This window comes from Lycorma delicatula, chromosome 1, assembly GCF_047948215.1.
Source record: "Lycorma delicatula isolate Av1 chromosome 1, ASM4794821v1, whole genome shotgun sequence".
Classification (NCBI taxonomy): domain Eukaryota; kingdom Metazoa; phylum Arthropoda; class Insecta; order Hemiptera; family Fulgoridae; genus Lycorma; species Lycorma delicatula.
In genome coordinates this window covers 9,478,559-9,504,204 of record NC_134455.1, presented here as the reverse complement: position 1 = coordinate 9,504,204, position 25,646 = coordinate 9,478,559, and the positions used below count along the sequence as shown (strand labels likewise).

The following is a 25,646-nucleotide window of genomic DNA, read 5'->3' as shown; positions in this document are numbered from 1 at the left end:
GTAGGATGGTAGTAAATTCATGTTTCCCACAGGCAGGAAAAGTCAATAAAAATCAGGAAATATAAACTTAGGAAAAATTGCAAAACATGTCAGAGAATTGGATTTTTGTTACTGAATTAAGATTATGTTATGAAGTATTTTTAAGTAATGCCAAAATATATTTGATATACTTTCCTGATGTGACACTTCCCAGAAAGTTGCAATGTGCTGGATGATGCAACCATGTGGTTCAAGCAGCATGTCCTGTTTTTACTTACATTCCCTAATTCTTTGATGTTAAAGGAGGAATATTCCAAATTGCAGTTAATTTTTTCACTAGTGAAATTTTTACAATAAGTTTCCATTGAAAAATTTAAAGGTTGTTAACTATTTTCTTGGAATTTTCTCAAACCACCATGAATTTTTTTGTATATTTGATAATTAATTCCAGCTTGCAGCTACTAAATGCTCTTATGTCATTAATCACAGCCTTACACTGTACTTTGATGACATTCTGCAGATATATTAGAATAATTCTGACAAAATATTTTTCAGGAAATATTAATAATGTTTGTTTTCTGTACAAAATAAGTCACCGTGATTTTAGTTTTCCTTTAAGCTGTGATATATATATATTCATTGTTAAATTGAAGTCTATATCTATATTTCTTAGCATTTTTATTCAAATCAAGTTATTAAATAATGTTTTTTGTTTACTTTGCAAAATAATATAGCCTAGTTTTTGTGAAAAAGTTTTAGCCATTTTAGGTGTGAGCCAATTATTTAAAAAAAATTGCTTTAGTTAGTTTATTTTTAATTAGTTTTTATTTCTTATCTGTGTTATTTTTAATTACCATGATGTTCATTTTTACGTAAAAAAATTATTAAATATTGTTTTTTTTATTGTATTTTGCAATGTAATGTTGTTTATTTTGTACTTTGCAGTGTAATTTACTGAAACAATTTATCACAAAAAATAGGGTAATATTAAATGTATGTTGTAAAAACAAAGTAATAAAAAAACTTTAAAAATCTATGTAATAAATAATAAAAAAAGGTGTGAGTTGGACAACTACGGGGATGGTGGAGGCTGAAAAAAAAATATATATTTTGCAAGTAAATGGCAATAGCATAACATTATGAGAGTCAGGAAATTGGCCAGGTAAAATCTGTAAAAATTAGGAAAAACCAATCTTAAAATTCAGTGGGAACCCTGAAACTTTTATTTCTTTCAGATAATTTTTGTAAATTCTGATTCTTTTATTGGCAAATTTCTTCTGATTTTTTTTTAAACATATTACTGTATTTGTGTTACTATATGGTATATATTTATGTTCTGAGTATCTTTTTAATTTTATTGAAATAAGTTTATTTTTTTATTTTATTTGATTAAGTGCGATGTCCATTAAACATTAGAATGTTATGTATCCAGTATGTATGATAAACTCGTTTTAATTTTCCAATTATTCAGATTTCTGATAATCAAGATTTGAATTGCTAAGGTCGATTTGGATAGTTAGTGTTAATCTGAAATTTACGTCATACAATGATTTGTATTTATTACTGAGAAATTTTAATGTAGCCTGCATCACAAAATGTACACAGTAAGTCAGTGATGCTCTTTATTGTTTTCTCTATTAGTTCTTATTACATTTTTATATTCCTTAAAAAAAATATGTATTAATGTAAGTATAAAAGGTTTTCTTTAACTTCAGTGGTAGATATACAGGACAACCTAATTGCTATGGGTTTTCCTGCAGAAAAATTAGAAGGAGTGTACAGAAATCATATAGATGACGTTGTTAAGTTCCTTGAATCAAAACACAGAGATCATTACAAAATATATAATCTGTAAGTATTTTTTGTTGAATATTAGTATTTCTTCAATTATGTCCAATATTCTTTGATTTATGTACCAAATTGTTTTTAGTCTAATCCTCTTACTATATTAAAATTAGTGAATTTCTTTATCAATGTTTTTCTGATTTATATGTATAAATATATATCTTTTCAAGACCCATATCACTGTTACTAATAATTATTGTATATAATTATAATTATAATTATTGTATATAATTCAACTTGATCCAACCAAGTACAGAATTAAATAAAATAACATGACACATACCTTTTTATTTTATAATGTCTGCAATAGTATTTTCGTGGGAATCCATATCATCAATTGTAATTATTCTTTATAAAATGTTTATTACCAAATTACATATTAAATTCAAAATGATACTTAAAATATGTAATATATAAAATTTAAAAATTAAAAAGTTAAAAATTTATAATTTTTAAAAATAAATATAAAAAATGTTAAAAATTAATGTTAAATTAAAATTATTGAAATTTAAAGTTGCATATATAATATGACATTATTTATGATTAAATAAAACTAAATAGGATAAAAAAAATGTACTACTTGTTTGGCCAGTCAATACTATAGCACGGTATGAATAATTAACATATTTATGTATTATAATTATCTTTATCTGAAAATGTGCTGCCATCTGTTTCTGCCCTTATAAGTGTCTCATCCTCATATTCTGCAAGTTGCTCAAGTTGAATCTCTTCTGGGCACACCTCTGCAGTTAGGCCTTCTGGGTGAGTTGCTCTGGCAGGTGGCGTCTCAGAATGGGATTATTAGGTGTCTAAAATTGATTACCTCTTATGTAAAAATTTTTTTTTTTTGAATGATGAAAATTGATATAACGAAAGTTAAATTAAAAATTTAACTCTAGAAATTGATACTAATGAATCGGGATTTTTCGCTACTGAGTGGTACATTCCAGTGCTTACTGTTTGGTTACAGTTCATTATTTTATGAAGAAAAACAATCACATAAATAAATAAAAAATATGTAAAAAGATGTTTTGAAACATTACTCTTTACATTAAATGTACTAAAAGGTAAAAAAAAGTTTTAGGATGCTATCTCAGAATGGATTTGACAACAAGCTTTGATGGTGATGTATAAGATTATGTTAAAGTCATAGCTTCAAATTAAACATTTTCATTTTTTTGCCAATTTTTTCTTATGTGTTTGCACCTCAATCTTTAGGCCATTTATCATGCATAAGAAAAAATTGGCAAAAACATGAAATTTTTGATTTGAAACTATGATTTCACATAATCTTGGATATCACCATCAAAGCTTGTTGTCAAATCCATTTTGAGATACCGCCCTAAAATTACTTTTTACACTTTAGTGCGTTTAATTTAAGGGTGGTGTTTTAAACATTTTTTTTACATATTTTTTACTTTTTAGTGAATTAATTATAAGAGTGGTTTTTAAAAAGTTTTTTAATATATATTTTTTATTCTACTTTTTAGTCTTTATGGAATGGAATGCAAAGTTGGCGGGAGTTTATTTCTCCCTACAAATCGCAGAACCTGGACAGAGTCCCTTTACTTAGTCTTTATAAGTTTATAGTTTACAGCTGCGCAAGTACTCAGATTTGAGCATATTTAGTGAAAGATCAGATCGGTACATTTTACTGTGGGTGAGTGCAGTCAAAACATAGAGCTAAACAATTTAATTTCTGGATAACCAAGATCCGGTCGATCAAGAGTGTACCTGATGCGTTAAACAGTTAGCGCTCAACCTGAAGCACTCAAATACATACACTGTTTGAATCATTAAAATCGGATGAGCGGTTTCTGAGATATTAGGGTGGCACCCCATCGCACCTCCTCCACAATTTACAATGGCACCCTGGGGGCACTTGAAAATATTATCATCCGACAGGTACTACTGGATGAGAAATCGTCAGTGGGGGTCAAAAAATCAAATCATCCTTTGTCTCACAAAATTAACATGTATACAAACGTGGTTAATAGAGCGATCATTTACACATAAAATAATACAAATAAATTAAACATAGAAATAAATAATATAAAACAAATTGCTATTCATAATGGATATAGTGTGACTTATTAATTGTTAATATACATAAAAACGAAATTTAAAAAATTAATTGTAAAACAACCTTACAGCCAATGAATAATATACAAAAAATTGGTAAGGGTGTATTTAAAATATTCATACTGATAGCATTGTTGAGAATATAACTAAAGCTTATGATAATAATAAATTTAAACCTGCACTTAAAACAAATAACCATACAATAAAATATTTAAAAAAAACAATAACCACAACTGATTCATATAATTTATACAATTTATGTGGGATTTATTAAATAAAATGTAATGATTGTGATCTCATATATGTAGGTAAAACTAATAGATCTTTTAAAGCCAGATTTCTTGAACATTTTAGACACTCATACAGTACTGTAGTATTGGCAGGCCAAACAAGTTGTTTATTTTTTTTTAATCTTATTTAATTTAATTTTATCATAATTGACGTCATATTTTTGTATATGTAATTTTTAATTTCAATAAAGATTAATTTTTAACATTGTTTATATTATTTAAAAATTAAAATTTGAAAATTTTTAATCTTAATTTAATTTTAAATCTTATTTATTAAATTTTATATATTATATATTTTAATTATCATTTTGAGTTTAATATGTAATTTGGTAATAATTATTGTATAAAGTATAATTACAACTGATAATGTGGATTGCCATGAAAGTACTATTTTAGACATTGTGAAAAAAGAATGTGAGTGTCATTTTACTTTATTTAATTCTGTACGTGGGTGGATCAAGTTGAGTTATATTCAATATATATATATATAAATTTAAATAAAACACACAATCATCTTTACCATGATTAACCTTTGTACTTGTCTTGTATGTTGGTTGTGTATGCAAAAATAACCTTATGTGTCTTTACCCCATGTGTGAAACTGTCACAGGGAAAAATTTCCCTGTTCATATTTTCTCAATTATTTGTTATTGTAGTTAAAAGATTACAGATTACATTGAAGTAATAAATTGAATTTAGTATTTCTTGAATGATTTTGTAAGAATTATAGTTAATTACTTTATGATCTTTTGCATCATATTCTGAAAAAAATATGTTGAAAATTATTCTAAAGTAATTGATATTCATATTAAACATAGTATTAAATTTAAGTGGTCTTATTTTTCCGTATAGTAAAGGGGCAAAAAGTGATGAAAACTTTATGAGGAAGAAATTCTGTATCCTATTGGCTTGCTGTTAAAATCAAAATATTTTAAGTTACAGTGTATTATTTTTAGATAAATAGTCTGTCACAACTAGTTGACAGTGTTATAGTAGATCAAATGCCAGTTTAGACTTCTTAAAAAGTCATGGAGTTCGTTAGAACTTCGCCGGTAAGAGGTGGCGAAGTCAGTGAAGTACGTTTACAGTTCTAAACATGACCTAACCAAACAGTGAAATGAAAGTGAAAATAAAAATAAGTGTGAAAACATATTTCAGTTAAATTAGATTAATACTAAAGAATACTTTCAAAGAATACCTCAAATTTTGCTAGACAATGTTTTTTCCATTTGATGAACTGCAGGACTCGAATATATCATTTTATTCATTTTTTTTTAATGTACTTTTACAAATTGCACTGCTAGATAGCAGTACTTGATAGAATTATATAGCTTACAAAAACTTGATAATGTACTTGAAATAATAAAATATAAAAGAAAATATACTACAGCTTGTTTTAATAGTAAATGAAAGTACTGAAGATGAAACAGTTTTTTTAATTCCCATCACTTCTTTAAAAAAAATAAATGTATTAGTTTACAGGAGGAGATTATACTAGTTTTATTAAAAATGGAATAAATTTGATTGGTAAAATTAAATTTAACAATAAAAATCGAGGCTTACACTTACAAAGTAATAAGTGCAATATTACATCACGGATTTTCAATTCGTAAAGGTCATTGTACTAGTTTTATTAAAAAAGGAAAAATATGGTGTGAAGTGAATGATGACTATCAACAAAAAAAATTGGCTGTGAAATTATATTTGTTCTTAGGCAATAAATTCTAATGATTAATCCATAAAATAACAATCGGTAATTCATAAAAAAAATTAAAGAATACTCTAACAAAATGCAGTGATCCAAAATAATTACATTGAAATTGTAAACCATATGGTAAGAGTCTTGCAGATATTCTTCCACTTAAAAAACAAAAATTTCTGTAATATAAGTAAAACTTTTTTAACAAATGATACTGATATCAAAAAAGGTAAGACACTATTTCTATTATCAAAATCTTTTATTAATTTAGAATTTTCTTTAAAAAAAAAAATACATGTTAAATATATGTAATGGACAATAGATATACAATAATAGATAATAAACAATGTTCCATATAATATGGAACATACAACAAGTGTTCCATATAATATGAAAAAAAAAAAAAAAAATTGTTACAAAACTCTTATCGGCCCAATTTCATTTATATGTAATACATATCACATTTACAGAAATAATACAATTCTTATGATTACTCTTTGTTTAATAAGTGAAATCAGGTAAATTGAAGAATAATTGAAATCGAAGTATTTAAATCACTCAAGCTTTTATAAATTGTAAAAATAATTGGGAAGACCTCATGATTGTGTACTGAAAGTTTTCTTAGTTTTGATTGTAAATATGAAATTCAATGATTACATCAGTTTCTTACGTGACAGTTTTATTTTTTAGCTTTGTCATTTGTCAGTCTTGGGATATACTACTTTGTCAGTGTTGATTAAAATTGAAGAACCTTTAGAAGCAATTATCATGTTGAAAGATTTTTTCAGTTACGTATTCATTTTTGTGCTTCTTGGTGTTAATTTTATTCTAGAAGGACGTTGGACCTTTTCTCCATTATATTCTGTGTTTTTAACAAAGATTAAAAACACAGAATGAAAATGATTTATTCCATAAATAAAACCTTAATATAGAAGATAAATATTGGATGAAATTAAGTTACATAAGTTTTCTATCATACAAGTAGTTACAGTAAATTTACCTGTTGCTTGTGTTATGTTAAATTGTCCCAACTGATGGAGTTCTACATGTAATTATGTAACAGACTGAACTTTCTACATTGTATTATTTAGTTATTCTCTGAAGTACTTGTGAGATTTGAGGTTATAAGCGTTAATGTTGAATTATTTAATTTTACATATTAATGTAGGATATTTCTACAAAGCATATTTGATTCTCAATACCCTTTATTTTAACTGAATTTTTATTGTTTTATTGCTGGTGGTTCACTAGAACAGTAAGATATTAAACAGTATTACATACAAGGCAAGCTTCAGTCAATTTATGTCTAGTTAGCAGTACCTTCTTTTTTTACAGAGAGCATGTAAAAACTTTGGCAGGATGTTGAATGCATTTTGTTGAAACTGTTTGGTCTAGAGTATTGCATCAGCTATTATGGTCATTAGCTACTTCTAAATGCGTTATCCTACTGGAGGAAGTGTGCACCTAGTATTATTTGACTTAAGAGATTTACGGTCATTGTTTTTATTACACATTACTTTAGTTATTATTTAATATCCTTTAGTGTTTGTGGTTGCTACTGTCTAAAGAGATGTTATTTGGAACAATGAGATTTTAAGGTATGCAGTTTCGTGTGAAGCTAGAAACAAAACAATATTTCCTTAAATTGCTTTTTAATTGTTTAAAACAAATTATTATGCACATGTATATGTACATTTGTTTTGCAGCTGCTCTGAACGCTCATATGATGTTAATAAATTCCGACAGAGAGTTGCTAATTATCCTTTTGATGATCATAACCCACCCAAAATAGAGGTTATTAGGCCGTTCTGTGATGATGTACATAAATGGTTAACAGAAGATCATCGGAATGTTGCGGCTGTTCATTGTAAAGCTGGGAAGGTAAATAGATATTGGTTTTGTACATCATTCATTATTATATTTTACTATTAATAAAAATTCACTTGAAGAAAATTTAAATGTTGAATGTGTTATGCTATGTTAAATATAATTTCCTTGCAATCACCAAAATCTATAAAATCATAATTTTGCTTAATTAATCTATTAATCTATAAAAAAATATTCAATGATTTCACCCTAATTGTAGATTAATTTGAATTAAAAAAGATCCAGAGAAGGCTTTCTTCTAGGTCATTTTGAACAGTTATTTTTCTTAGATTCACCTTTTATCAAACATTCATTATGATAGGTATGTGATGCTGTGAATATCAGATCTGAATGATTAAGGAATTGTGTATATGTATTAAGAGGATCTGGAAGCTCAGCCAAAGGATGGGCTTTTATATAGCCTTTCAGCTTGGAAACACAGCAGTCCCGTTGATATGCAAGGCTGTTATGCAAGGTCTGTCCTATCAAATCTTGTGAATACTAAGGGTCCAGTAATTCTACAGGACTACATCCTTATCACAGATCTAATGTGAATCTAACTGAATTCCATGGAAGAAGGAATCAATGATAAGTAAAAGGGAATATGTAGTTTAGAGCAGTGTTTCTCAGACCATTTTTTAGTGGGGATCAACATTTTTATGAGTCAGAACTGTACTGTTTACTACCTTACTCTTGTTTACTTCAAAAGCAAATTTATCTTTTTTTTTAGCTTAATACCAGTGTATTTTATATTTTAAAATAGAATTAATTAAAATTCAATTACTTGTATGTTAATGTTAAGTTATTTAGTTATTAGAAGAAAATTCATATTTGTTTTTTAATAATTAAGTTTACAGAGGTGGCCAAATTTATAGACTAAAGTTAAATTTTCTTTAAAATTATTTTATATAGAAAGATATATGCATTTTAAAACTTTGTGTGCATTTCCGTATTTTTAAAAAAAAAATTTCTAGTCTGATATGCATTTTCTTAGATTAATGCCCATCCTTTTGCTGTCATCGATCTCCTTATAACACACTTCAATCAGTTGCTGTATCAGCTCTACCTTGGTAGTAATCTTCTTTTTCAGTGTGGGCTGTAAGTTTTCAATGGAGTTCACGTTGTATTACCTAGCCAGGGAAGTACTTTTATGTGTTTCTCTCTCAAAGATTTTGTGAGTTTCTTTGCTTTGTGGCATGGAGCTCGATTATGTATAAAAACAAAACCCCTGCCCTCCAAACCACTTGTGTTTGCCTGAGGCATAAGTTCATATTTCAAGATTTGTATGTACTGTTCTTGCTGTAGGGTACCCTCAACAACTAGAACTTCCCTGGATCATTCACTGACCTGACTTCCCATGCCATAATTGAATTAGGATGTGTTACTGTTTGCTGCACACAGTTTTCTCTCAATTCTTCTCCTATCTTCATTGTACATATTGGCCGATTTCTTTGCTAACAGTGAAAAGAGATTAGTCACTAAACATTACCTGAAATTAAAAAAAGAAAAATGTGTACAAACAGAATAGTTAAGATCTCATATTGTAGTATGAGATCCTTACCAAACACAGAGCACTTTCAAATTTGTCATAACAATTAACAACTTAACCTCATCCATAAATTTTATTGATTAAGAACTTCAATATTGAGGAAAAACAAAAGGTTGCAGGTTTGGGGGTTTGGAAAAAACGTTTGTATTTTTCCAATACAAAGTTGTAGATCATGCAAAAATCTACAACTTTTATAGAAGTCACTTTTTAACATAACCTCAGAATTTTCAAGAAAATGCGAAAAAAAATTTTTTCGTTTTTTATTTTTCATTTCTGTAAAAATAATTTAATTTTGACAGAAGTTGGTGAAAGTATACCTTTCTGTGTCTTAAATAACCACAAATATTTTTGACTCAACTTTTGCCGGAAATCGTAGTAATACCATTTTTCAACCCTCCCCATCAACTCTCCAACACCCCCACTTATGCATTTGTTTTTTTATGTTTATTATAACCCTCTTTACCATTTCCACTTATAAAAGTCCAGGTAACAATTTTTTCCCTCTAAATGAGTTATTTTGATCGGTGTAATATATGAGTTGATCTCAGTACTTTGGTTTTATTTGAGTTAGTGATGAAAATTCTTTCTCACACAGATATGTAGAAGCAAACTGATTTATAATTCTTTATAATACCATTGTACCGTTCACTATATTTTCTTTTCACTGGTGATGATGTCTAGAAATTAACCATACCTACCACTTGGAATCTCATTTTTAGTTTGTCATATGAGAGTCAGTTAACTGTTCTCTTTCATTCAGTGAAAGTTTGTTATTTTTAATATTGTTATGAAACAGATTATGAATCCATGAAAGTTCATCATATCTATTTGGAAAATAAGTTTCAAATTGTGACCTCAGAGTTTCGAGATATGAACTTGTGTCATTGTTTAATTGTTTTTCAATAATGAAACCATTTTCAACTAAAAAAAGACCACGGCTGGAAATATGAAAAATTCTTCCGTTTTACATAACTGACTCACAAACCAAGTTTCCTCTCAAACTCCTTTATTTTCTCATGGGCATTGAGAACAGTCAAATTACATTGTTGAGAGAAATTTAATTTTAGGTTTGGGAATACATTTGAAAAAAGTGGTAATGTACTCGACCACATGTCATCGGCAAGAATTAATATAACATCTTTAATTTCAATTACAAATAACTAGACTTTTGTCAATTCAAATAACCTTGTCGGTACCTTACACCATGAAATCCAGAGAACTTCAGAGTATAGAAGAAACCTTTATTGCTTGCTACCCGTGTTACCATAAAGTAATTAAAATATTCTGCTATTCAGAGGTCTTACCTTAATAAAGTTGCTTAATGCTATCTCTCAACACTGTTTTAAATTTAGATGACATACCATTCGCTGTCTAGGCTTCTCTGTGAATGAAATAATGGATCCAGGTAACATCAGGAGCACCTCTGATTTTATCTTTAATGCCACTATGCCTAATGGTGAGCGCACAAGCTTCACCTGAACAAAAACCTACACATACTTTCCAGTCAGTTTCATTCTCTTGCATGTACTTATTAAGCGCTTCAAAAATCTATTTTTCAGTTGTACAAGTTGGTAAAGTCTTTGAAAATAACATATCTTCATGAATGTCATTGTAAAACTCGTCACATTAAAATCAATTGTGCATCATTTGAAACATCTGTTGTCTCAGCTGTCTTAAATGAATAAAATAGAGCTTTTATTATTCCGCTAATAACATCGGATTCTACGTTATTAGCCATGTCATTGATTTGGTCTGCAACTGTATCGTTTAAGAGTGGTATTAAATAATTTTTTGCTGAATATTGTTTTAACTTTTTGCAACTAGAAATATTAAAGTCTTGCTTATAGAATGAGGTGATCCACTCTTTGCGATATGAAGACTCATAATACAGGAAGTTTCTAAGGCCTTTTTAATTGCTGAACTTACGTTAGAAACAATTTTCATTTTTCTTCATAATTTTTTCAACACATTTAACAGATATTGAAAAAATTTGACAGGTTTACTCTTCATCTCTCAAGAAATAAATATTAAAAATTAAAAAACACGACTGTAAGAGCCAATTTCGCAGGTTTCATACAGTCGTTAAAAAGGTCTTTGTTACAAATAATATACTGAGGTTTTGGTTCATTCTCATTGCCCCACCAAGTAAATCCAAGTTCTAAATAACTCGTGTCGTATTTCATAAAGTATTAGTACTAGGAGAAAAAGTGAAGGATGACTGCTTTGTGTAATTTCTAAACACGGAGATTTTCAACTGTAGTATGCGCAGTTTGCTTGAATTTGTTTTCTTCTGTCTTTTTTGAAGGACTATGAGGGCAGCCCACTTATGGTTCACAAACCATAATTAGAGAAATGCTGGTTTAGAGGAAAGAATAGAGTTCATGGATAGATCCATGAATTGCTTTAAGCAACTCAGTATTCTTCACATACTGAAGACCTACCCAAGAACAGCCTCAAGAAAAACCCTTGGCCAGGCCCAGAATTAGGAAGTTTTTAGGTGAACTATAAACAGTTTACAATAACAGAGCACAATATAGTTTATTCTCTTTTGAGAAAATAGAAGAATCATATTGTGCAATCCATATAAAAAAAATATTGTTAATAAAAATCTGCTTTCTGTATACTGCTCTGTTTTATTCTTTTAATGTTTTCCTGTTTCACAATCAGAGAAACTGGGTTCTGCTATTATGTAAATTTGATATACATGCCAATATTTATATAGTGAGTCTTAATGACTTCATCTCTTTTGGCTTTAGAAAGATAAGGTGGAATAGCTTAATATATATGATGTTGACTTTGTACTGAGTTATGAGGTAATTATATTTAGTTTAGGTTCAGTTTTCTTTACATCTGGCACCGTTGGTATTATACAATTTATATAAAAATAAAGTGTCCAGTATCCACTTAACAACAATTGTTGGTAAGTGGATACTTTATTTTTATATAAACTATATTTAGCTTTTAATGTTATATATATTTTTTTTTTTAAATGCAAGTGTTATAGTGTGAGTTATGTTTTTATAACAGTATGACCATTTTCAGGGCCGCACTGGTGTAATGGTTTGCTGTTACATGCTTCATAGCAGGCAATTTGCAACTGCAGCTGAAGCTTTAAATTTTTATGGCCAGAAAAGAACAACTGACCGCAAGGTAAGGTTTATTTTCTCATTAGTTGTCTACATATAAGGATTCCAATTTACTTCAACAGCAGTCTTGATCAGTTCCTTCTCAATCTATGTTTCAATGTATACATATGGTGTGTTCATATTTACATACGTAAGTAAATGATAATTATGTATGGTATGTAAATGATATCATTTAAGATTTTATAACCAAAGTCTAAATGCTGTGAATGTTTTGAAATATAGGTTGATGAGACTGCTAATCATTGATTATGACTGCTAGTTGGAATAAATAAGAGTTATGATAAAAAATAATAATTTTTAATACTGTATGTTCTGTCCTTTTGACTGAGCTCTTCTTTTTCACACTATTGCAGCACTATGTATAATGTTTGATAGAATTGTGTACGATTTCTCTTAATTTTTTTTTATTATGGCGTACATTTTGAATTCTTACTACAAGGTTGTGTAGTAAAAAATAGTACTATGTAGCAGTTTTTCATTATATACGCTTGGCAATCTGATAAAGAGAGCACGAATTTGTGCTATCAGTACTTGGATTTTGCACCACGATAAACTCTAGCTCACTCTTAATTATTAATTTGTGATTACCTAGCCAAAAATAACACCATACTGATGTTGCAGCCTTCATATTCTCCAGATATGGCATCCTGCAACCTTTTCTTGTTCCCATTGATTAAGAAAACATTTAAAGGACCACGATTTGCAACAATAATTGAAATAAAGAGAAAATCACTTGGTGAACTTAAAGCTACATCAAAAATTGCTTTCCACAAATGTTTCAAACATTAAAAGGAATGCTAGTACAAGTGTGTCGCATCTCTCTCTAGAGGACTGCTTTGAAGGGGTTAATATCAGTATAGAACAACTAAATTCTCTTTGATAAAGATTAAAATTTTTGTTATTTTTTGATTTCTCTTTGTATAAATATTTATTTATTTACGCATATATAAAGAAGATATATGCTGAGTAATCTGTCAATTCAGTTCTGGTGAATCCAGACATTGCCCTTCGGATTTTGAGACCTGATTTGGGTTTCCATCGAAAATTAGGAAAACATCTTTCAGAAAATGTTTAATGAAACATTGGGGGGCCCTCCAGATTAATGCGAAAAATATGTATAAGAATAATACATGCCTGTTTATGCTTTTAAAGGGTCATGAGCACTGTCCATTCATGCAACTTGATAAAGAGAGATAAGTGAGAGAAGAGTGAAAGGGAGAGGTTGAGAGAGAGATAAAAATACACCTGTCTGAATTGATAGATTATTCCATTACCCATCCACTTGTTTCACTACCAATTCTGTTGGAAATATAGGAACTCTTGCATATGAATATTAAAATAAATTGTTTTTGTTCAAGTGAAGTATAGTCATTCCTCAAGAAAGAAAATGTAATTTATTAAATGTTAGATAGTTCAAAGACCTTTAGGTTTTGAGAACACATGTACATGTGATACGAGGTCTGTAAATAAAGAAATGATACTGGTTCAGAAAAACATTTTGTTTATAATCCAATTATATGTGGGCTCTATCACCTTTGAAATAGCTCTCTTGGGAAGCCATGCAATGCTTCTAACAGTTTTCCCACTCTTCATAGCAGTGTTGAAACTCAGAAACTGGAGTACCCTTCAGATGGTTAGGTACATTTTTTTAATGATTTCTACTGTACCAAAATGGTGTCCTTTGAGGTGTTTTTTTAAAGTTGGGAAAAGAAAAAAGTCAACGGGACTCAAGTCAGGTGAATAAAGTGGTTGAGGAACTACAGGAATATTTTTCTTTGGCAAACACTAATTAATTGAGAGTGCACTGTGACAATGTGTATTGTCATGGTGCAGCATCCACTTGTCTTTATTGGTTGGTCTCACGCAGGCAACTCTTTTCTGCAATCTTTCAAGAATTTCTCTGTAAACATATTGATTTACAGTCTTATCGTGTAGGCAAAAACTCCTTTTGGACAATGCCATTACTATTGAAGAAACAAATTAGCATGATTTTGATGTGCTCATTCTTGATTTTTGGGACGTGGTGAGTTTGAAGTGTGGCACTCCTTGCCCTGGAATTTTGTTTCTAGGTCGTACTCAAATATCCAAGATTCATCACCAGTAATAATATCTTTTAGAAAACCAGGATCAGTTTCAGTTCGCCCTAGAAGATAGCGGCACACTTCCAGCCTGTTGTTTTTCTGTTCAACAGTGAGGTTTTTTGGGACCAATTTTGCACAACCTTTTTTCATATCAAGTTTGTTTGTCAAACTCTGATGAACTGTGTTATGGTTCAAATTCAAATGTTCTGCAATCATTCTGACAGTTAAACACCAGTTGTAGTGTATCAAGTCTCTGATTCACGTAACATTGTCATCACTTTTTGACGTTAACGATCTTCCAGAGCATAGATCATCCGCAACTGATTCCCAGCCATTTGAAAATGCTTTAAACCACCTAAAAACTTGGGCCCGTGACCGTGTCATCTCCTTATACCCTTTTCAGTCTTGAAAAAGTTTCAGTAGCATTCTCACAGAGTTTAACACAAAACTTGATTGCACAACGTTGCTCATAATTAGTATTACTCATTTTTGTAATGCACAACAAAAACTCATTTCATGAAAATTTTGTTTATGTTTCGTATGGCACCAATAGATTAAAAATATTACTAATTATCAGCTGTTCATATAACCATAAGTTTACTATTAACTTTACAGCTTTGCACATTGGTCGCCAAAAAAAAACTAGTCTCATATTATTTACAGACCTCGTATGTTAGTAACTTTCCTTTTTTTTTTTTTTTTTTTTTTTTTTCAAGTAGCAACTATCTGCTGTTCTATATAATGTGTACCTTCTAAATGTTTAGTTTAACATTAATTATTTTTCTTTTTGAAAAAACTTTGCACAGGGAGTAACAATTCCAAGTCAGAGGCGTTATGTTGAGTACTATGCATCCATTATTCAAGATAAACTTGAATATCGACCGATCACTCTTCTCATTCAAGAAATAAGACTTGAACCACTTCCTACATTATTTAACGGGGGACAAGGAAGTAAGTGTTTTGTTCAGCCTATTCCTAAAATAATCTTAATTATAAAATATGCGTACATTAAAAATAAATAATACTATTCAAAATGTTTTAAGTTACTGTTTTCTTAATAGTAGAATTATAGAATGAAATTGATCTAAGTCCCATACTGCATAATAACCAAGGATCAACAAATTATATGTTTTACAAATGTATGTGAAGTTGTTTTAACAAGTTTTGGAATTAAAAATATATTTTGACCACAGGGTAAATTTTAAGCCATTAAACAGTCAGTAATCTTTTAAATACTGTTATTAACCATTTAAATAATTTTTAATAATGTTGATTTTAATATATTTTATATCTTGAATGTATTATATTTTTTATATAAGCACATAAATTCATTGTATCCAAGAATTATCTGAACAACATTGATATTGAGTAAATAATTTATTTTTTAAGATAGAAAAATGGGTTGTATGAATGTAGAAAAATTAAAACTGAAATTGTTTTTCCCTGTAATCAAAAAAATTTAATGTTTGCATCGTTAGTAATTCTCAAAATATCCAATCGGTAATCAATTTCATGCCATTTTTGTTGTAACATATCCACATTTACGAGTTCAAATTCATTAGCAATCCTCTCCTTAAGGTCATCAATATTCACTATATAAGTTTTGTATAAATCATCCTTGATGAAACCAAACCCCATAGGAAAAAATCACATGGAGTTATATTCGGTGATTGAGGTGGCCAAGTAGTCAGTCGACCAATCCAGCTATTTGGGAATGTGTTGTTGAGGGATTTACATATTAATAAAACCCAATGTGGCGGCATTCCCATCTTATTAGAATATGATTTTGGGTTGTAACTCTTCGAGGGTAAACAAACCCTTCTAACACGTCCAAATAGATTTTCATATTAACTGCTGTTTCGGCAAAGAAAAAAGGTCCAATCATACAATCTTGATGAAGCAGTCCTAACCAAAAGTTAATTTTTTGGCTATCTCTAATATGGTGAAGTGTAAAATGTGGGTTCTGTAATCCTGTATTTCATATGAACGCGTGAATGTTCACTTTTCCAGGTGTGTCAAATGTATCCTCGTCTGAGAACACAACTTTTTTAAGGTAACAGTTATCATTTTCAATTCTTTCAATCATTTCCACAGAAAATTCCTTTCCGGCAGTGTGATCTTGTGGTGTAATGTGATGCAATATTTGTAATTTATAAAAATGCAATTTTAATTGTTTCTTTAAAATGTGTATAGTAGATTGTGAAGATTTAACTCGCATGCTGCACTCCGAGTTAACTTCCCAGGACTGATGCATGATCGATCTCCATTTGTTCATCCAGTGTTCTAGGCCTCTCTGCACCTTTCTTGTGTTCAACACTTCCAGTTTCCTTAAATTTATCAAACCGAAAACTAATATTTGTTCCTGAGGGTGGCTCAAGTTTTACCAAGTTCTAAAATTGCATCAAACTTGTGTTTCTGATTTTGTTTAATAAAATAAATCACTGTACACATTGTACTTAACATCTTTGGATTCATGGTGATTGACGAATATGCAATTGCAGTGCTACCTAGTATTTGCCAAGGGAAACTTTACTAGTTAGCCGTTAAAGAGACCCTAACCATTTATTAATAGGACTATTACTTTTTTTCTAATATGACATCAAAGTTGTTAGATAATTCTTGTACACCTGGTATTAGACTAATATATTTCAAAGTTTTTGACTATTTAACTATTTGACTTCTGAGATTTAAAGGGTATTGCATATGGCTTAACATGTTCATTGAAAATTCTGATGTTGGGTGTTTTTGAAATATGGCTTTCAAACATCAAATTGTTTTTAAGTTTTTTTTTTCTGACTATCAGTACATGATAGGCCTTTAACTTTTTCAGTTTCTAATATCATGTCCTTTTTTCCATCTCTTTTTAGCAAATAAAGTGAATTCGTTGTTAAATTTTCACAGTAAATTGTTAAAAAAAATTTCAAAATATCATTAATAAAAAGAAATAAATGTATTCCCTTTTATTTTAAAGAAGTAATCATCTAATTAATAAATCCTACAGAGGTAACTAAGTATGGATCCATTCATCTGTTACAGTTTTACCAAGATCTGTCTTGAGAGATATTTTTTGATGCCAACTTTGTTAATCTACTTATCCTTTATTTAGCTGATAGAATCTTTCCATTGATCTTTATATTTACTGATGTTTCCTGGTTACAGTTATATTTCTACCTTCTAACTAATGTCCTCATTTCTTAACCTCTCAATTCTAGAGCATCTTTTGGCTGCATGCAAAAACATCATTTCAATTGTTTCTGTCATATGAAGTGATGTTTCTTTTTCTTTTTTAATTCTTATGGGTATAGAGAGAGAATCATGCATCAGTTTATTATTCAGTTAATCAACTTATTATAATTTGTATGAAGTTCCACTTACCAAAAATTTAAAAATATATTTCCAAGTACTTTTGAAGTTGCTACTCCATCATCTGGGATTTCTTATGAGATGTTAATTCAAATTTATATGTCATATGTATAATTATATTTAAATTAAAATTGTTATGTTCATATTAGTCAGTCGTTAAGAAATAAAAAAATATCAGTGATAGACAAAAAAAATATGTTTAATGTTTCTCTAATTGTGGTATCATTTCTTGAATTGCTTTTTTGTATACATTACAGATCTGTAAATACAATTTTTATATTCCCTTAGTTTTAAATAAATTATGCTTCCAAAAAAATTAAGGGAAAATTTAGTTGAAATTTGTAAATTTTTCATCGCCATACCTGTGTTAGGATGATTTTGCTGATCCTTTTCTTTTATAAATAGCCTCAGGCCATTCTCAATTAATGTACAACAGTAATCAGCTAGCATGTTAGTATTCCATTTTTTCCTTTATAGCAGCTTTCCATCACTGAAATGTCTTGGTGGAAACGTTCACAATGTTCATCACTTATGTATCCGAGGTTGTCCGGGAAAAAATCCAGATGTGAATGGAAGGAATGCATTTTCAAAGACATATTACATTTGATAGCTCTGTAGGAAGTAAGAAGTTGATTAACAATATCGTGGTAATTGTCGGATTTTTGATTGCCGAGAAAATCTTTTGCAAATGTCTTTAAATGAAGCCCAAGCTGCACACTCTCTACATTATTTAACATTGAGTTAAATACATTTTTGAACAAATCTTTTATTTGAGGACCAACAAATATTCCTTTTTTAATTTTCCCTTTACTTTTATTCAGAAATTTCTGCCCGATGTACAAAAATCCGAGTCCAAGGACTAAAAATACCATTTTTGGTTCAATAAAGTGCTCATGAATAATATTTTTCCCATTTGGAGTTAAGTTGTCTCATTTCTTCCACTCTATGGTAACATAATGTTTATCCCTAGCTTGGCTGTCCCATTCACAAAGAAAACACATGTACTTAGTGTAGCCTAACTGCATACCTAACAAAATAGCTATAACTTTCAAATCACCACATATGTTCCAGCTATGCTTTTTATAATTTGTTTTTTCAAGAATGTCTTTCATCACATCGTAGGTCTCTTTCAAATTAATGCTATAAGTGACTGGTATCAAGGACATTTGTTACCGATGTGTAGTAGAACCACTTTTAAACTATACTTGGACGAATCTATGAAAAGGTGCCCGTCCTCAGGTTTATGAACTTGTCCTAAGTGCAACTTAAGCTCATCAATATTTGTGCAATAATCCAAATTATTTTCATCAAAAAAATACTGAGAAGTTCTTTTTGTCGGCTTCGAGAGTCCAAAATTTTTGTATTTTTTTTAAGTAAATTCCAAACTTGCAGTTTTGATCCTAACAGTTCAGCTCGATTTTTTGATAAATTTAAATCCCTAACTAAGTTATTTAATTCACCTTGTGATATAAGATTTGACTTATTGTAAGATAATTCAAAATCAAAATCATGGTTATATTCTTCGTTGTTGGGATGAAGAAGAGACCCACCTTGTGACATACCAATTGCCACACCATCCCCTCTGTTCTGAGCCCTGAGGGGCCTTACTCGAGGTCGTCTTTAGACCATCTAACTGATAACATCTCACAGTCATTAGCCAGTCTCAGTCGGGATGCCACTGACGTAAATGCTTCGGCAGACATTTGCATCAGTAAAATACATATCAAGTTTTACCTTCACGTAGGTTGCAAACGGATATATTCACATCCAGCCTAACATGATTCCCTCAAACTAACTGACCGAAAATGTGGAAGTGCGAACCCTGCGCTTAAGTCAAGATTTGACAGTACGTTCATGACTGTGAATGCCTCAGAAAATGAACGAGTTTAAAGTTAAATCAGTGCTACACTCATATCAATCAAAATGATGTTTTATGCATTATAGAGATTCAGACCTTGTTTTTTTTTAACCACACTTGGTTAACCGGTAACTGCCTGAAAGATGTTGCCTTGGTTGACCTAATGTCACACCCATCAGCATTGTCCACCTATCGGGGTCCCTCTTGGCTCATTGAGGTATTACGACTTCCTCTTCTGGATGCCGTAGTACCCCTCCCCAAGTAAGACCTGCACCCAAATAAGTCAACCAATTTAGGTCACTTAACAAGGGGAACATAACCTCATTCCAGTCTGCGCAGGAGCTGGGGACAAATCTCGTACCCCCACCTGGTCCCATCTTGGAGTCTTGCAAGGCATTTCCAAATCACAACCAGGACTGCCACCAGCGGAATAAAGCCATGCCTCTGGTTGCACGGGTTACCATTCTTCAGCAATGTGGCCGTCCTGACTAGCGGGAGCCCCAAATCGAATCACAAACAACACCAATATAACTGTGGCATTATGATAATGTGCCTTCCTCTAACCAATCCAATGCCTAGGCCGAAACCCTTGCCACCTGGGATCCTACCATGATCAAGTACCTCGATTAAACTCCCTCTATAGACCTACACATTGCAAGGGCGCGAAGAAAACCAGCCACTATGGACCACTCCTTACGGATCATGCAGTTAATACGGAGATCCAGAAAGGAATGTATTCTCTCAAGTTCCCTAACAGCTTGTGAACGTTCAACCTCGTATCAGGGACAGATGTAGAGGACTTGATTTACTGTATCAGTCCCAAAATCTGGGCATTGACTTGAATCCACCAAACAAAACCTAGCCAAACTTGCTCGACAGGCACCATGCCCAGAGAGAAACTGTGTGATATACTGATTGGGGGAGACCCATTCAATTGCACCGAAATCAGACACTATAGGAAATATACCATGTGTGTAGCGTCTGGGGGGGGATTTGTCCCACCTGACCTGCCAAGATGCAAGGCCCTGGTCTTCAATCTCCTGCGCTTTCGTTCTGATGTCAATAGGTTATTTACTTTGGAAATGTAGTGTTTCTTATGCACATTAGCCAAGATATCTATTGGTTCGACTCCGGCTATAACACAGACTGCCTCCTGCAAGACTGTTCTATAACAGCCAGCAAGAGGAGTCGCTGGGCCTGCAGCAAATTGTCCACGCAATACCTAAAAGCCATGCGGTGAGCCCAGACAGGCGCAGCATACAGCATAATAGCTTCACTGACACCTTTGTAAAGGATAGGCATTCCATGTTACGCATGGTATGGCAATTCAACCCACAATCAGGATGAATGACTCCACGGATTCCATAAAAAGCATCAGTGGCCTTTTCTACTACATACTTTATATGTTCCTTGAATCAAAAATTGTCATCAAGGATAACACCCAATTATTTTTGAGCTGTAAAGTACCGAATGGGGAGGCCAGCCATCTGAACCTAGATTTGTTGGGAAGCAGCCAATCGGCTCTTAAGCAACATCATTGTTGCTTTTCCTTGTCGGAAACCTGAAAATCATCTTATGTTAGAGACTCCACAGTCAGAGTGTCTCACAAGCATGAGCAGCTCGGAATTGTACCTCGTTACGTGAATCCCCTTCAAACAGTTGCAGGGCATCGTCAGCATAAGCGATGACACAACAACCATATTCCAACCTTAAATGCAACATTGAATCGAATTCTATGATCCAAAGAAGGGGACTCAGAACACTGCCCTGAGGGCATCCTTTAGTTAAGGTCTTATGAACCTCCGAGCTGCCATCACACAGGGAAATGGTCCGATGGCTGAAATAACTTGAGAGCACTTCTAATTCATTTCATGTACACTTACACTTCTGCATAACAGGGCAGAGGGCCACCATAAGTTATTAAATGCCTCGGATATGTCCAGAAAAATTACTATTACATATTTGTATGAACTAGAGGAAGCTATATCCATTACCTTTATTGCGGCATCCTCAGTGTTCTTGCCCAGTCGGAAACCATACTGGTTGACCATTAGCAAATGACTCTTGGCCAATCTAACATTAATATGCAGATACAGGACTTTCTCAAAAACTTTGGCAATGACAGGCAAGAGCGTTAGTAGATGGTAAGAACTAATAGTAGGATCTTTATCACCACCTTTGAACAGCAACACCAAGTCTCTTCCAACATGCTGGTAGGTGGCTGGCGAAGTGCAACCTATTATATATTTTAGTTAGAGGACCAAGGACTACTGGAATCGCTCGGATGAGGAGCTCCACTGTGATACAATCATATCCAGGGGCCTTGTGCCGTGCCATACTATAGATCACCTGGTGCACCTCCGCCTCGGTGATCTCAGAAGATTGTAGTTCGGTCCCAAAAATCAGACTTCCCATCTGAAATGCTGGTGGTATGAAGCACCATAGTGTCATCCGGGAGCAAATCATTCAACAAAATATTAAGGACACCGTCCTTATCAATTACCATACCTTGGGTTGACAAAGCTAACAAGAGGACATCTTTCATGTGCTTGTGCCCAAGGGCTCTATACATAACGCCCCAGGGGTCTCTATTCCCTTGCTCCTGAATGATAGAGCCCCAGGAATTTGCTTGGAGGACCTAATGCTATGAAAGTATCTAGACCTCCTTCTGCCGTAATCCGCAGTTAGGGCCACATGCCAATCAGGATCACCTTCTTGTTGCCTAGTCCTGAGTTGATTCATAGACTGCTTCATTGCTATCAAATTCTTAGACCACCAAACCAGATATATGTTTCCAGCCAGTGCCTCTAGGAATGGTGGCTTCAGCTGCCGCCACCACCGCAGAAGTGACATTTTCTGCCAGGACATCTAATGGCAGGCAATCCAGGTCTCAAGAAAAAATCTCCAGTCTGGACTCCAACAAGGAGGAGAATTTCGGCCAGTTGGCTTTTGTATGCAGGAAGTGTAAACAGGAAAGTGTTCCTCATGGCCATCGAGCCAGCTCATCCGCTATTTCAAAAAGTATCAACTGATGATCGCTAGAACAGTTGTCCATCACAGAATAGTCAAGGACCCTGCCAGGAATGTCCCTACCAATGTTGATGTCAATATCTGTGCCTGAAAAGGCCCTTCGTCCGTTAACCATACTGATGTAAGTGACCAACAGGTCTGCAACAATAAAGACCTCAAAACTGTGCTGCGCAATAAAATACCAATTAAGCCACCGCCATGAACAGTGATTCCACTGTGCTAGAAAAGTGACTTCGCATTAACATAGGCACCAATTAGTATTGGACCATTACCCACAATACAAAGGATCGTATCCTTTCTCTCTAGATGTTTCTCAGTGGGATCCCTGTATTGGAAATATGAAGTAAAAACTGTATGGTTTTGTCCGTGAATGGCAAGTCTGACCACAACATGATGTGCCTCAGAAACCTGCCATATAAAGACACTATCAAGCAACTTCCTGCACAGAATAGTTGACATACAGGTATGCCCTATACAAAACTTTTTCCAGCTCTGAAAGCCTGGCAGATCACCTCTAATTGCATATGGATGCTGCAGAAGGACAACATCGAGGCTCTGTCTCTCTACAACCTCACCTAACTCAGCCTGGATTACATAAGCATCCTGGGCATTTAGTTGACCGAACCTAACCATCTAAGGAATTAAAATACAGAGTAACAAAATTAATTCATTCCTAAATTCAGTGCTTAATACAAACAAGATAGCTGAGTTTTCAGCTACATGTTTTGACCTGCTCAGATATGATTAATCTTGTCCATGAAGGCTTACTCTTCAGTATTAGATGTCATAATATGATATGATTTAATTCTTTGTATAGTATTTTTTATTTATAGCTTACAAATTAAGTTAATAAAGTTAATAAAAAATGAGCTAACAAAATTCAATATAGGAGCTTAAAATGCTAGCTATACGTTGAAAAATGAAAAAAATCTTTAATTAAAATTAAGAATTTTTCAAAAATGGTGGGTGATAAAAGATTCTGAGTTCATATTCGTTTTCAGCATCAAAAAAACAGATTAAATTCATGTCTCGCATGTTAGTAAACAAAAAGTTTGTTTATCAGTGTAATTTATATGTCAATAAGACTGTAATGTCATGTTCGTAAGATGTTTATGACTATTGTCTTACATGACGTTGCAATCTTATTGACTTATAAATTATTTTTTTATTTCTTGACAACCTACTATTATGAACATAACAATTTTAATTTAAATATAATTAATAAATAATTATTATTAAATAATAATTATAATATAATAAATAATTAATGTATGACATGAATTTTGAATTACATCTTATAAGCAATCCCTGATGATAGAATAACAACTCCGAAAGTACTTAGAAATATATTTTAAAATTGTTGGAAAGTGAGACTTTAATTTATACAATTGTATTAATACCAACTATGCCATATTCTTAGAAAATTAAATTTATTACAGTTTATTTTTCTCAATATTTATGCTCATATCCCTACCATTTATTATAAAATTTTAAGGAAACTAAGTTACTTTTTAATCATATGATATAGTCTTACTGACTTGGAATGACACTGGATTTAGAATCAGTTGAAAATCTTAATTGAACAAATTATTTACTTTGTAAATACTTGAAATATATTACTTAATAATGTAAAATATATTTTATTTGATAATTATTGTATTATATTTTTTTTTAAAGAGAAATTGCAAAAATATTCCCAAATGGTTATTTTAGGTGATTTTGACTGGCCTTACATATATTAAAACATTTTGTGAAAGCATTCACTTGTAAATTTGGATGTTAAAAAAACTGTGTTCAATTTTTGTTGAAATTCAATTTTTAACAATATAATTTATATCATTGTATCATTGGAATCATAACAATTGCTGTTATGATATGGTTTCTTTTTGTTTATTTAGATTTTGCTTTAAAATGATGTCTAAAACCCTTTTTCATTTTATTATCACACAAAGTTGTAAAGTAGGCCTCATACATACAAATAAATGAATATTTATTTATTGCACCAGAATACAATTCTTTGGCAGGAAATTAGACCTGTCTACAAAAAAATATCTGAGGTAAAAATTAAATTCAAATTAAGAAATACATAAATACAGAGAAGAATTTAATGGAACAATATTAAATCTAAAACTATTCATAATCAAAACCATTTATACCTTAAATATACTTATGATAAAGGAATTGATAAATTTCACCTGCTAATAAATATTAAAGTACATAATTATTTATTATTACTGGCTTTGACATTTTATATTTTGATATATATATATAAATAAATTGACAATTATCATTTTAGACTTATATATATTCAGTATTTGAAAAGAAAAATTGGTTGCATAGACATAAGAGTTATTGATTGTTCTTAGTTAACATTAACAAAATTTACCAGATCTACACATTATTACATTTAATCCTGGATTATTCAGAATGTTCAACTTAAAAGATTTCTAATCACTTAATCTATAAATAATAGTTTATTGGCAAACACTTACATAATAATTTACTGGTGTTGAAAATGATATCCATCCACTTATACACTTGCCAACATATTTGCCCATGTTCTTGGCTACTCTTGTTAGCTGTTTCTAGTCATTTTTCTGTATGGCATTGGTATTGTTTGTCTTTAAATTCCTACAGGGTGTTTGGATCGCTCCTATGCAAAATTTCTTTTAAGTAACCCTTTAGGAAGAAGCTGGTGTAGTCAGATCAGGGGATCTTGGTGGCCACAATCCTTTAGGAATGATTATTCCATTGAAAAAGCCTTGTAGCATCTCCGTAGTAGAGCGATGTTTATGGCAAGTGGCCATAAACCAGCAGACATGTTCATTTCTTGGTAGATGGGAGCATCCACAGTTTTT

The 25,646-nt window shown here is 31.4% G+C and overlaps 1 protein-coding gene across 6 annotated transcripts in view; it reads left to right on the top strand.

The window, feature by feature from the left end:
- Nucleotides 1-25,646, top strand: part of LOC142325138 (phosphatidylinositol 3,4,5-trisphosphate 3-phosphatase and dual-specificity protein phosphatase PTEN-like) — a 138,531-nt gene that overhangs the window by 13,424 nt on the left and 99,461 nt on the right. For all 6 annotated transcript variants that reach the window (XR_012756515.1, XM_075366733.1, XM_075366911.1 and 3 more), the window contains exons 3-6: nt 1,701-1,830; nt 7,602-7,776; nt 12,353-12,460; nt 15,344-15,488. Coding sequence is in view for 5 of the 6 variants with exons in the window: in XM_075366733.1 (XP_075222848.1) it covers nt 1,701-1,830; nt 7,602-7,776; nt 12,353-12,460; nt 15,344-15,488 (558 nt within the window). In the remaining variant the exon portion in view is untranslated. The remainder of the gene's footprint in view (nt 1-1,700; nt 1,831-7,601; nt 7,777-12,352; nt 12,461-15,343; nt 15,489-25,646) is intronic.